Source organism: Osmerus eperlanus, unplaced genomic scaffold (assembly GCF_963692335.1).
Source record: "Osmerus eperlanus unplaced genomic scaffold, fOsmEpe2.1 SCAFFOLD_270, whole genome shotgun sequence".
Lineage (NCBI taxonomy): Eukaryota > Metazoa > Chordata > Actinopteri > Osmeriformes > Osmeridae > Osmerus > Osmerus eperlanus.
In genome coordinates this window covers 1-14,266 of record NW_026911542.1, presented here as the reverse complement: position 1 = coordinate 14,266, position 14,266 = coordinate 1, and the positions used below count along the sequence as shown (strand labels likewise).

Below are 14,266 nucleotides of genomic sequence, written 5' to 3'. Positions count from 1 at the left end.
GATTCCACTTCAGAAATAACATATCAGCTGCCAAAGGTTTTGCTTCTGTATGTCTCCACAAGCAACATAGGGAGTCAGGTGGCTGAGCGGTTAAAGAATCGGGCTAGTAATCAGAAGGTCGCTGGTTCAATTCCCGGCCGTGCAAAATGACGTTGTGTTCTTGGGCAAGGCACTTCACCCTACTTGCCTCGGGGGAATGTCCCTGTAAGTCGCTCTGGATAAGAGCGTCTACTAAATGTAAATGTAATGTAATGTAACAGCCCATCCCCTAAGCGCCACAACCTGGTTGAAGAAGAATAGCATCTCAGAACGTCTCTGCAAAGGACCGTTTATAAGCACCATCATTTACCAAAACAGCCATTTGTTGCTTCTGTTTATCTGGATTGAAAACCATAAATCAAACCTGCTGTTCCCTGTTGTTGGAGATATGTATCAGTGGACAACACTACTGTCATGGCATTATTAATTCATGTCTATTGCAAAGATAGATATGATTTAGGTTCCCAGGAGTTTTATCCATCTGTTATACATGCGCGATGTAAGGGAGGCTCGCATAGGATAGACTGTTTATTACTTTACATTCAATCAATGCATTATTATCTCACTGTGTATCGCCTATCAATCTTAAATAATACACAACCTGGAAAATCTATGAGATTCACTAATGTGCTCTCTAAATGATCTGCATGTACCTCTAAATGTGATGGGCTGTCCTTAATTATTGGTGTCTGACACGGGAAAACCTTAGAACTAATTGCTCCCTATATGGCTTCATAATGGCTCTCTGAGGACTGTTGTGCAGATAATTTTACACAAAGCTTTAGGTAATTTGATTTGGCGCCCAGAGAGGGAGCTTTGCCGTTCTAATAGAAAAGGGAATGTTAAGTCACTGTTCACAGGTGTTTCCTTATATTATGGTTTTAGTTTACTATCGTTTGGTGGTTGTCAGAACATACATTATTTCACATGAGCAACAAGCTGTTTTTAGATTAGCTAAATTAAGTTATAGGCTAATGGACAGTTTTAAACAAATAGCTGTTTCTACACTATCACATGTAATAATATAATTATCATATAATTAATCATCTATCAATATATAAATATAGTGTTATATAATTATAGAAATCACTGAGTACTTGATAGATTATAAAATGCCTTTGTGCATTAATACCATATTAACCCATGAAAAAAAAGATCAGTAATGTGTGAAAATGGTCACCTGTCGTTTCATTTGTGATAAAGGCGCGTTCTGGTATGGTTAAATGCTGCTTGGCATTGCGGGCAATTTACATAATCGTTTTAGTGGGTGGATAATATTAGCTACGTATCATAATCTAACTGGCGGGGAATCAGAGCTCAACACAAACATGATATGCTTTGTTGTGTGTGATACACTATCGTAGTAACAACATCAGATCTAACTCTGGGAATTGTATTATTGTTTCATTGTCCTCTCGCCACGGAGCTGCTACAATAGATTGCAGAGCCAACCAGGCGCTGTGGAAGGGGCTCACTTTGATCTTTAAATACCCTCTAACATTAAAACCACACACTCCGTGGCTTTGATTTTTCTCAACCAAGCCAGCTGCAAGACTAACATTCAGACGGTCCCTAAAATGCTTTTTTCAATGTGTGCGCGCATGGTGGAGAAAGCGAGAACACCTATCCTTTTTTCTGCTCCACCATCTGTCCCTTTCTTCCATTTCATGTGTTCAACCGATATCCCCCCTCACAGCTACAACTCCGTTGCTCCCCCTACCCCCTTGCAGTGCATTTTTCCTGTCCTCTTGCGCTTGCAGCTCGAACGATGCAGACGGTCCCTTGCCCCGACTGTTCCCCCCTCCCCCACTAGCTGAGCTCCTGTTTCACTCAAAGATGGCGTCAGCTTTGGAGCCTCTGGTATCTGGCTGCATTTTTGGGCTTGTTGTTGTCTCTGATTCGAAGGATTTTTGGCACATTATCCACAGCAACTCGACACGAAATTCAGGTGAGTAGCGGCTAGTGGTGCGAGGAGATTACAAGGCTCACGGGCTTCTCTCTGAAACCCGAACTGGACCAGTCGTAGCTTTCTGGGAACCGCGAGAGGTAGAGGGAAAGGGGTACGGAGAGATGATGATCGTGAGGGGGGGCATAGGGGTGGTAGGAGGGAGGGGGGAGTGAGCCGAGGCCTACTTCGTTCCAACGGCCTTGTCTTCACTGCACCGCAGGCACTACGTGGGAGGGTGGGTGATGGAGGAAGGAAGTCGGGTAGGTGGGGGTTTACTAGCCTTGTGCGGGGACGCGCCTCGCGGGGAACGGTTTTCACCCAGAGCCGAGGACGAGGCCCAGCGGCCATAAAAAGCATGTTACATGAAAATTTCTCCACTGTGAGATCTTCATTTTTGCACATGTCCGTGAGACGTTATGGCCGTTTGCTTCTTGCATTGTGCCTTCGTAGGCCGCGATCTTACCGTAAATATCACCCATGACATTCTAAACTGGATTATTCCTAGTGATGGTTTGCTGTTATTGTTTGAAACCTCTGGCGTTGTGGTAGATGTCACCGTTGCTTGTACTAAAGCACCAGCCAGCTATTTCCTTTTAGCCACACGTTGTTGATGTTTGGGATCTATTTGGATACTTAGTAGTGTTACTCACTTACTGGCTAGCCAATTGGTAAACAACAGCACTCAGCGGGAATATTAGTTGCCAGGTAATTGCCCATCCTATCATTGAGTAAACAGATAGTGAGGCTGGGGAAAAAAGCGAGGGATTGTAGTTGCAGTGATTGTTAGCTAGCTACAGTAGCGTTAACAAAACTAACCAGTTAGCATGTTGTTACGGCCAGTTTATCATATAGCAATATTAGAATAGTTGAACAATTCAAAGAAATACTTAAGAATGTTTTTAAGTACGTTAGCCTACTAACGAGCTTGCTAGCTAACTAGTTCAGTCTAGCTAACTGCTGTACAGCATTGCCTAATGTTGGCCTAAGGTATAATTACTGTATCTGAAAATGTATTATGATTAGTTAGCTAGTGCTATTTCTGCCTCGCTGCAACATAGTATGAAGTGTAGTTTGTAGCTACAATATAGGGGTATAATTCTTGCAGACAATTTTAAACTTTGGACAAGTCTGTCTGTTCCAACACAGTAAACAGAGATGGTGTCATTGCCACTTACTGTAGACAGCTAACATATATTACTATTAGTGGTCTTGAATATTTTAAGAATTCGGTCAGGTCCAGAGTTTGTCAATTGACCTGAAAGCACAGTTTGAACTTGATATTAGTGGTTGGATTAATTTGATTTTGAGACCTATGCCAATTTAATAGTATAGGATTTCGTACATTCATCTTCAAAAGTAGTTGGTATCATGCGAGGTATGACTGTCAGGTATGATTAACCTAAGTAATAGACAAGACTGAAGGCTTTCATGGCGTGTCTTGTTGGAAAGGATTTGCTCGTTCGCCAGCTGCTTTTGGGACCTGGGGTTTGTTTACGTGCGTGTTTGAATTTGTGGAGAATTTGGTCACTCACCCCAGACACCAACACAGAGCAAATATTTACAGTCGTTCACGACACAGCGGATGTGTTACCTGAGCCTTCATGTGTCCATGTTTTCTCTTAAGTTGTACGGAAGTGTGACCCAGACACTGTCCCTCTTGTTTCTGACCCTGGTGTGTGTGTCCTTTGTGTCTGCAGGCTACATTAGTTGCTGAAGTAGCGTGAAGGTGATCCGTCTACGCTGCTCTCTGGGGTGAGATATCTGTTCCAGTCCAGACGTGAAAAGAGGGATACTTCTGGAATAGGAGGAGACCTGAGGGGAGAGGAGGAGGAGGAGGAAGGAGGAGAACGCACGCCTGGAGGTTTCCCCCCCCCCACGTCGCCCTTCAGTTTGCTTCGATAACCCACAGAAAAACCGTTTCCCTCCATAATCAGCGCCGAACGACTTGCTTTCTGACACGACCATGGTCGGCTCCGATTCAACTCGCTGAGAGCTTTATGTTTTCCGCAGATAACAGACCGACCCAACGAGTTTGTTTGTCCATTTTTTGCAACGGTTGAGGGAGACACTCGGGTGTTTGCCGGCGAGGATCCCCTGCGGTGGGACGGAGAAGTTCTGCGCTCAGGGTTTAGGCCGACCCGCGACTCCGCCCTTCGCTGCGCTCCCTCGGGCCGCGTCACCCTGCCAGGAGAAGGGTAGCGGGTCGGGCCAGGTTTCACCGGGCGGGGGGGGGGTTGACAGGGGGGGTTTATGCTATGGTGATCTGCTCCTTACCGTGCTGCTCGTGCTCAGGCTCCGAGGGACTCCCCACGCGGCCCCGTGACAAAGGCTAGTCCCCCGGCGCAGGGTCGGAGGAGGAGAACGAGAGGGGGAGGAGGAGGAGGCAGCGCGTCAGAGCGCGGGCCCGGGACCCTTCCTTTTTCCTCTTCCGTACGCCCCCCCCCCCCCCCCCCCCCCCGGAAGGGGCGTCGGCGTTTCGCACAGGGGCGTCCCAGTCGCGGGTTGGGCCCCCGCGGGCCCCCCCCCCACGCCGGCCGGTCGCCATGGTGAAGCTAGCCAACCCCACGTACACCACCTGGCTCCTGGAGGCCATCAAGAAGGTGAAGAAGCAGAAGCAGCGGCCGTCGGAGGAGCGCATCTGCAACGCCGTGTCCATGTCCCACGGGCTGGACCGCAAGACGGTGCTGGAGCAGCTGGAGCTCAGCGTCAAGGATGGCACCATCCTCAAGGTCTCCAACAAGGGCCTCAACTCCTACAAGGACCCCGAGAACCCCGGCCGCCTGGCCTTCCCCAAGCCCCGCGGAGGCAGCTCCTCTGGGGGAGGAGGCGGAGGAGGAGGCGGTGGCGGAGGAGGAGGCGGTGGCGGAGGAGGCGGCGGCGGCGGCGGAGGCGGAGGAGGAGGTAGCGGCGGCGGGGGCGGCTCCAGCCACCACCACCACCACGGCAAGAAGCCGGGCCTGGACTGGAACAAGCTCATCAAGCGTTCCCTGGAGGGGCTCCACGAGACGGGCGGCTCCACCCTGAAGAGCGTGGAGCGCTTCCTCAAATGCCAGGCGGACGTGGCCGCCTACCTGTCGGGCAGCGGCTCCATGGGGCCGGGCCTGTTCCACCAGCAGCTGCGGGTGGCCCTGAAGAGGGCCGTGGCCCACGGGCGGGTGACCAAGCAGGGCCCGCTGTACCGCATCGTCAGCCGCAGCTCCACGTCCCACGACGGCACGGGCACCGTGGCGCTCGCGAGCCTGCCGCCCGTACGCCTGCTGCCCCACGAGAAGGACAGGGTAAGCCTGGGACACTTGCACACACACACATCATAATGCTTACACACTGTATGGGCCACAGCCACCAACCTGCGCATGTGCACACAGCCTATGTGCTGGTGAGCAGGTAATTGTTTCTACACACAACCAGTTTGGGAGCTCGTCCCACTCCAGCCTGAGGTGGTGTACGACCACGTACGACCCTGCGTACGACCCTGTGTTTTCCTTGTGAACGAGCGACCTCGCATTCGTAGGCTGGCCAAAGAATCCATACACGTGCTGACTTGGGGAGTTGCTTTCAAAGAGCGTGTGTTAACGGATTCAAGCCAGACCCAGTGTGTGACTTGTGTTGGGTGAATGTAAGCTGATACAAATGAGTGCGCGCGTGGTGCGTGTCTTTGTGTGGTTAAAGCCAGTACACGCGGCCAGGCAGGCTGTGTTGAACAGGGTGGTGGTTGGGGTGAGCAGGGAGCCTCCGATAGACATGCAGGTCTCATCCCACGTGGTGCGGACAGGGGTCAGGGCATGTCAGTGGGGCACCGCGGGGGGGGGGGGGGGGGGGCAGGACAAGCATAGCTCTTGTGTCTGGGTGTGACCTGAGTAAGGTGTGTGTCAGTTGGCACGGAGCGCTGCTGGAGTGTGTGTGTGTGTCGTGGGCCCTACTGTGGGGGCCGGGTGTAGTGGCGGTGAGGGCCAGGAGGGCTGGGAGTTGGGCTGAGCCGGGCTGGTGGGTCGCTGCCAGGGCTCTCCAGCCCACAGAGAGGAGAGGAGGCTGGACAAGAGTGAGGGGTGGGGAGGGGAGAGGAGGGAGGGGAGGAGGGGGTGTTGAAGGGGGAGAGGAGGGTGGAGAAGAGAGGACAGGGCAGGCTAGAGGAGAGGAGCGGAGAGAGGAGGGTGGAGATGAGTCACGTGGACTCGAGCGTCCTGCCGGGACTGGCGGCCAGCTGCAGGGCTGCTCCCTGTCAGGAGCTGTCAGAAGATGGGAGGAAGAGAGAGAGAGAGAGATGGAGGAAGGAAGGAAGGAAGAGGGAGGGAGGGGGGTTAGAGCGGCGCTGGTGCCAGAGGAAGAGGCCAGATCATCCTGTGCTCCAAGCAACTGCAGCCAGCGAGAGAGAGAGGGAAGGAAAGGAAAGGAAGAAAGAGAGGCTTGGAGGGAGAGGGAAAGAGAGAGGGAGAGGGAGGGAGAGAGAGAGAGGGAGAGAGAGAGAGAGGAAGAGCAGCAGACATGCAGGCGACAGGAGCCAGGGAACACACCCACTGGTGTAACCTGATAGACAGCAGCCGGGCACTAACCTCTCCTACCCAGGGGCAGGGCCACACACACACAAACCACACATACACACACATAGCCACAGATACACACACGTATACTTACACCGTCTCGCACACATACACACCCAAAAACAAACGCACGTAAACATGGACAGGAACTCTTAACACGCAAACTCGTACCACACGTTTCCTGCATAAAGGCATGCTTGTATCGGTGAATCTAACTAAGACATGAAGGCGGTCGTGTGACATCCACAAACACCCACACACTACACCAGATCAGGGTCGTCAGATGGTTATGTGATGTGAAAGGGTCAGAGTTAGTTGGGTTATTCCCTGCGGCCAACCTGTGTTTGGACTAGGCTGTGTGGATCACTGCTGCGGGCTCCTTACAAGGAACTTCTCACTTAAGACGGTCATCCCTGGCAGACTGAGCTGGCTTTAAGGAGCGAGGAGTCAGACCCTCTTACGGCAGGGCTCTGTGTCTGGGCCGCATGCATGCGTTGAGCTGCTGGATTGGAAGCGGAGAAGGTTCTGGAACTGGAGAGGTAGAAGGCAGCAAATATCCACAAGGTCTCAAAGTTTAGCTGCGTATGTCTGCTTGGAGACGTGCCTGTGTGTGTGTTTCTGTCTGTTGTGTGTGTGTCTGTTTACCCGTGTGTGTCTTTGCATGTGTGTGTCTGTGTGTGTGCGTGGTGGTGTGTGTGGTGGCGTGTGTGTGTGTGGCGGCGTCTCCCTCAGCTCATCAGGGTCATATTTCCGGTGTGATTGCTGGATTTTGTTATTAAAGGGGGGAGAGAGATGGAGAGAGGGAGATGGGGGGGGGGGGAGAGAGAGGGAGATGGGGGGGGGAGAGAGAGAGGGAGATGGAGAGAGAGAAGGAGATGAAAAGCACAAGCAGGGGAGAGCAGGGGAGAAGTCTAAACAAATGGCTAAGCACCAGCTTTGACCCCATCATGCAGAGATTTGTGTACTCCACACCCAAACGACTGTACCTCTACACACACACACACACTTTGCTCCATTCAGACAGATATCCCGCTCCCTCACCCTCACCCAGCCCCCCTCCCCCCTCTCTAATAGGGGGTCATTGCCAGGCCATGTTGGGGGGGCGGAGGGGGGAGAGGAGTCAGGGGGAGGTCATGGATATATAGATGGCAAACCTCATTGCTTCCCTAAGCACCCGTTAGTCGTGTGTGGTGATGGCCATTAGGTGGGATGGGCCTGACTTTGTGTGCGTGTGTTTGTGTGTGTGTGTGTCGTCTGGTCTGCCGTCGGGAGAGACAGAGAGAGAGAGAGAGACAGAGAGAGAGAGAGAGACAGAGAGAGAGAGGGATGACGCTCCTCTGCCTGCCCCCGTCTCAAACAGCTGGACCCGGGGTGAGCTCCAGGTCTCCGGCTGATGTGGCCAGTCACACAGGGGACGTGTGAATGTGGAGCGGGAGGGGCGCTGTGGTCCCCCCCGCCCTCACACCAGCCCCTAACCCTGAGGTTGTGTGGGTGTGTGTGTGTGGACCTGTTAGATGACTTGCGGTGTCAACGGGGGGATCACTCGCGGTCCCCTTTTCCTCCCTTTTCAGACTTGTACAGCTCTCGTCGTCCCAAAGTTGGAGAGAGGAGTCGACGTCTTCTAACGGAGACTTCTCTTCTCTTCCCCTGTTGGGAGTTTAGATGACGCGGTGGTCATTTAACAAGAGGCTTTCATCCAAGGCCAGGTGCGAACAGCGCATGTTTAAAGTACAGCAGAAAGTCAAGGATCAGAAGCGCACCGTTCCGACAGTGCTCTGGTGGTTCCAGTCAAGGACCGGTCTGTATTCACCAGACAGTGGAACAGCTGGGATAGTGGTTGCGCTTCTCACAAGGTACCAGTGACAGCCAGAGCAGAAACAAAGAATAGCCGGCGTTAGTTATTGATAATGTTACCCCCCTCAACCGCGGTACTACTTCGTCCCTGATTGGCTGCAGGGGGGGCGTGGTCGTGCGACCAATGGCCTTCGAGATGCTGAGGGTCAAATGGTGCAACCATGTAAGCAGCTGCAGTGTCATATTGCCACTTCCTGTTCGTCACCATGTTGGTGAGCATTTCGTAACGACTGGGGAAATCACAGACGCAGGTCGCTTTCTGCTTTCACACACACACACACACACACACACACACACACACACACACACACACACACACACACACACACACACACACACACACACAGCCACACCAACCCTGCTTCCTGCTTTGGCCTGGTCTCTCACTGTGTGGGTGTGTACTTGTCTTGTGTGAGAGCGTGTGGTGTTATGTTGTCTGTGTTTGTTTGTGAGCAGGCGTGTGTGTGTGTGTGTGCGTGTGTGTCACCGATCCTGTAACATTGATCAATGAGGTCCTGGGTGTGCGGGGGGTGTAGATGGGCCTCACATGTTAATGAGAACCTTGACTTGAGACGAGACAAGGACGATAGGGCTGCCCACCCCCACCCGCCTCCTTCCCTCTCATCCTACTCTGCTCCCTCCCTCCCCACCCTTCATCCTTTCGTCCTCTCCTTTCATTGTTCCCTCTATCGTGATCTCCTCTCCTATGTCGCCGGTCCTTTTCTTTGTGCTGAAAGACGAGCAGGCAAGGCCAGACCAGTTACCTGGGTCCCACAGCAAGGCCAGACCAGTTACCTGGGTCCCACAGCAAGGCCAGACCAGTTACCTGGGTCCCACAGCAAGGCCAGACCAGTTACCTGGGTCCCACAGCAAGGCCAGACCAGTTACCTGGGTCCCACAGCAAGGCCAGACCAGTTACCTGGGTCCCACAGCAAGGCCAGACCAGTTACCTGGGTCCCACAGCAAGGCCAGACCAGTTACCTGGGTCCCACAGCAAGGCCAGACCAGTTACCTGGGTCCCACAGCAAGGCCAGACCAGTTACCTGGGTCCCACAGCAAGGCCAGACCAGTTACCTGGGTCCCACAGCCTCGCGCCGCTTCCAACTTGGCCGCTTCCAACATGGCCGCCTCGACACCAAAGCAACCCTGCGTTCCAAATCACAATTTACTTCCTGTTAGAATGTACTGGAGCTCCAAAGTGCATACTGTTGCATGCAGTATGCATACCATTGGGACACTACTTTGTCTTGACATTATGCCTTGAACTTTGGACCTTCTTGTTCTTGCCATAGTCATTTGAAATGTGAAAATGGGCACTTCTATACAACCATGTTGTCACTTGGTAGTTACTGGCTCCTACTGTCCGGCCGGCAGGGGTGTGTTTGGGCCGCGGTGCGGTCATGGTTCCGGTCTGGCAGATAGATGTGCTTGTTGACGCGAGGCGTGTCAGTCCCGGCCCTCGCTCTCCCCCTCACGCTCGCTCAACGAGAAACAGGGTCAGCTCCCAGCCTTAAAATAGACCTGCGAGTCAAGTACCGGCCGTAACCCCCAGCTCCCGGCTGTGGGAACCTTCTGGAAGAACGTGCCTCTCTGCGTGGCTCTGAGCCCGCCCTGTGGTGGACCACGGCTCTGGAGCCTCGCGAGGCATCGGGAGGAAACATGGTGTGCTCGTGGTGTAGCATGGTGTGGTGACAGCAGGGCCACGCTTTTGGCCAAGGTTGCGATCCAGAGTGGGATTTGAACCTGCGACCTTGCGGACCTGTGGAATTTGACCGCGCTCTACCCCTGAGCTATACCCATCCCCTTGCTTTACCCCTGAGCTATACTTACATCTCGGTGTTACATCCCCTCCATCCTCCATGTACGTACATTGTTCTCTCACATCTCCTGTTTTCATGGAGACCTGCAGTTACGTGCGTGTGTGTGTGTGTGTGTGTGTGTGAGCAGGACTGATGGAGAGAGGAGCTAACAGACCCAGACCTCTTCTCCAGCAGGGAGGGGGTTAACTGGCAGGAATGATTGAGGTGGTCACAGAGAAGGCCGCACAAAGGGCTGCCCCCCTCCACCCCCCACCGCCTCTCCCTCCCTTTCTATTTATCTTTCTCTCGTTCTCTTACTCTCCCTCCAACCTTCTACCTCTCTCCCTCTCTCTCTCTCTCTCCCTCTCTCCCTGTTGTGTGAAGTGTCCCTGTGTGGAGAGGGAGCCTGAGTCAGAGGGAAATGAACCCAATAAATCACGCTCCTCTCCCTGTCTCCTCTCTGCCTGGACCTGCTCCCTCTCCACAGCTATGTGCAGCCAGCCAGGAATGTCTCTGCACTTGCCCCAGCTCCAGCTCCTTACCCCATCTCCAGCCCCCTACTCTAGCCCCTTACCCCATCTCCAGCCCCCTACTCTAGCCCCTTACCCCATCTCCAGCCCCCTACTCTAGCCCCTTACCCCATCTCCAGCCCCCTACTCTAGCCCCTTACCCCATCTCCAGCCCCCTACTCTAGCCCCTTACCCCATCTCCAGCCCCCTACTCTAGCCCCTTACCCCATCTCCAGCCCCCTACTCTAGCCCCTTACCCCATCTCCAGCCCCCTACTCTAGCCCCTTACCCCATCTCCAGCCCCCTACTCTAGCCCCTTACCCCATCTCCAGCCCCCTACTCTAGCCCCCTACCCTAGCTCCAGTTCCTTACCTCATCTCCAGCCCCCTATCCTAACTCTAGCCCCTCCTACCCTTGCTCCAGCCCCCTGCTCCAGCCCCCTACCGTCGGCCCCATCTCTGGCCCCCTGCCCCCACCCACCTCCAGCCCCATCTCTGGCCCCCTGCCCCCACCCACCTCCAGCCCCATCTCTGGCCCCCTGCCCCCACCCACCTCCAGCCCCATCTCTGGCCCCCTGCCCCCACCCACCTCCAGCCCCAGCTGTCTCTCCTCCCCTCCAGCCCCTCCTCTCCCAGGCTACAAAGAGAGTGAAGGAAAATAAACCTTATGTTTCTCATCCTGTGTGTGTGTGTGTGTGTGTGTGTGTGTGTGTGTGTGTGTGTGTGGGGCTGTACCTGCCAGTGTAGTTGTGTGTCTGCATCTCAGAGATGGGTACTGGGTGCCTGGTTCCCCTCCTCCTCGCTCTCCCTCTCCTCCTCCTCCTCGCAACCTGCCCGTGCTGAAAGATTTATGGTGCCCCAGAACTGAATGTCAGGTGGCGTGCTAGAGAATAAGCATCAAAACAGGGCCTTTAAGTGGCGCTCTGAGAACACAACACTGGGCTCCAGCACAGAGCAGCCGGGGGAGCAGTTCATCTGCACCCCTCCCTCCCCCATCACGCACACCTCCTGAGACCTGTGCCTCCTGCTTGTGATGTACTATACTCCCTCCCCCCCCTCTTGTTTTGATGCCATAGCTATTAAAACAAGTGTTTTGTCTCCATACACACTCCCCTCCCAATCCCTGTTTGTGTGTGTGGTCTCTGGGCAGGATGGTTGCGTCTCGTTGATGAAGCGCTGACACTGATCCGACTGTGAGACTCACAACGTTGCTTTGTTGCCTAGCTGTTTCTGTCTGTGTACAATGGAGCTGTTTAAGTGACTCTGCCCTCTCTCTCCCTTTCTCTGTCGCTTCTCTCTCTCTCTCTCTCTCTCTCTCTCTCTCTCTCTCTCTCTCTCTCTCTCTCTCTCTCTCTCTCTCTCTCTCTCTCTCTCTCTCTCTCTCTCTCTCTCTCTCTCTCTCTCTCTCTCTCTCTCTCTCTCTCTCTCTCTCTCTCTGTCTCTCTGTCTCTCTGTCTCTCTGTCTCTCTCTGTCTCTCTCTGTCTCTCTCCAGCCCGTGGCAGAGCCCATCCCTATCTGCAGCTTCTGTCTGGGTACTAAGGAGCAGAACCGCGACAAGAAGCCAGAGGAGCTGATCTCCTGCGCAGACTGTGGCAACAGTGGTGAGTGAACTCCTGACTGACTGACTAGCTGACTGACTGATTGATTGGCTGACTGGCTAGCTGGCTGATTGACTGTCTGGCTGATTGACTGGTACTACTACTAAAGCACTTCACCTGAATGCCACTATTAACTCCTAAGTGCTCTTTCTGACTTATTATCACAGTTGTAAGCTGCAGAGAAGGACAATGCCTTTTTGGGGTTTGAACTGCCAAACTGAAAAGAGCATAAATCAGAGTCTGTACGGTTGTCAGCTTCAGAGATGTCGAAATCCTCACTCCACCGACAGAGTTCTGAAAGGGTTTCAGCTCTAGATCTTGAATGCCACTTTTTAAAAGATTTATTTGCTACGACGAGGCCTCTGCCCCTTGCGTCTGACTGTGTATTGAGAGAGGGAGATAGTGTGTGTGTGTGTGACATTGACATGTGTGTCTGTGTCCCTAGGCCACCCGTCATGTCTCAAGTTCTCCCCAGAGCTCACGGTGCGAGTCAAGGCTCTGTGGTGGCAGTGCATCGAATGTAAGACCTGCAGTAACTGTCAGGATCAAGGCAAAAATGCGGTGAGTGTTCATATCTGTGCGTGCGTGTGTGTGTGTGTGTTAGACCAGGCTTGTCTGTGTGTGCCAGTAAGCCCTGGGAGGATGCCAGTGTGAGCTGCAATACGTACAGGGTGGAAAGGGAACCAGCAAATGGTTGAGATGTCAGCTATGTAAACACATGCCGGGGGGTGAGACTGAATATCTGCTGTGGTGTGTGTTGGCCCTGTACAGGAGAACATGTTGTTTTGCGATTCCTGTGACCGGGGCTTCCACATGGAATGTTGTGACCCCCCTCTGATGCGGATGCCAAAAGGTAAAGATCCCCCACCCCCCGTGCTCTCTCTCTCTCTCTCTCTCTCTCTCTCTCTCTCTCTCTCTCTCTCTCTCTCTCTCACTCTCTCACTCTCTCACTCTCTCACTCTCTCACTCACTCACTCTCTCACACACCGTAACTGTTCCCATTTAACTGTAATACACATCCACATTGATCAGGAAGATCATAAGCCAGTGTCCTACTCTCCTGGCTAAGGAGTAAGCTAGCTGGCCTGGTGCTTGTCTAGATGAAGAGTTTTCCTTACTGACCCCCCCCCCCTCTCTCTCTCTCTCTCTCCCCCTCCCCCAGGCATGTGGATCTGCCAGATCTGCCAGCCCAGAAAAAGGGCAGGAAGCTCTTACACGAGAAAGCAGCACAAATCAAGCGACGCTACAACGCGCCGCTGGGACGCCCCAAGAACAGGTAACCCTCCCCTCACAGTGACCTCAAGGTGACCCGGTAAACCCACCCTCCCCTGGCTCACTGACGGTCCTGTCTGCCAGCGCTGGTCTTGTTCCTGACTAGCGGAGCCCAGCTTCTTCCTTCCAGACAAGTTCACTTATCTGCAGCAGCAGAATCCCTGCAGAGGGGAGATAGCGTGGTGCCTGGGTGGTGGTTGTGGTGGACACCAGACAAACGGGAGCCCAGAGAGATGAGACGCTGCTCCCCATCCCTGTAGACGGCGTCGTCTGATCAGTCCTGTAATCCCTCTGTCCTCTATCCTGCCTTGTCTGCCTGTCTCTCTCTCTCTCTCTCTCTCTCTCCTCTCTCTCTCTCTCTCTCTCTCTCTCTCTCTCTCTCCTCTCTCTCTCTCTCTCTCTGTCTCTGTCTCTGTCTCAGACCGGGGCGGCCGTTCAAGAAGCTGCGCGGGCCGGGCGGGCGAGGCCGGCGGCGGCGCGGGGCCGGCGGCTCAGACCGGCGCTCGCAGGCTCCTCGTCCCCACCACTCGTCCTCCAGCTCCTCTGCGAGGGTTACCCCGGCGACGACCGGCTGCTGTTCTCGCTGCGCGAGGACGACGCGGAGAGCGGCAGCCTGCGCTTCAACAAGAAGACCAAGGGCCTCATTGACGCCCTCACCAAGTTCTTCACGCCGTCCCCCGAAGGCCGCAAGGCGCGGCAGGAGGTGGTG

The 14,266-nt window shown here is 53.9% G+C and overlaps 1 protein-coding gene across 1 annotated transcript; it reads left to right on the top strand.

Annotated features, from left to right (window-relative positions):
- Positions 1–1,805: 1,805 nt before the first annotated feature.
- On the top strand, positions 1,806–14,260 carry LOC134016211 (histone acetyltransferase KAT6A-like; the record flags this gene model as incomplete). Its single annotated transcript, XM_062455598.1, is given in 10 exon segments — positions 1,806–1,987; positions 3,685–4,787; positions 4,923–5,265; positions 12,180–12,288; positions 12,731–12,846; positions 13,057–13,138; positions 13,448–13,474; positions 13,477–13,561; positions 13,818–13,839; positions 13,979–14,260. Coding segments are annotated over 9 exon segments (1,323 nt in total), but the record flags the coding sequence as incomplete, so codon positions are not given.
- Positions 14,261–14,266: the final 6 nt, after the last annotated feature.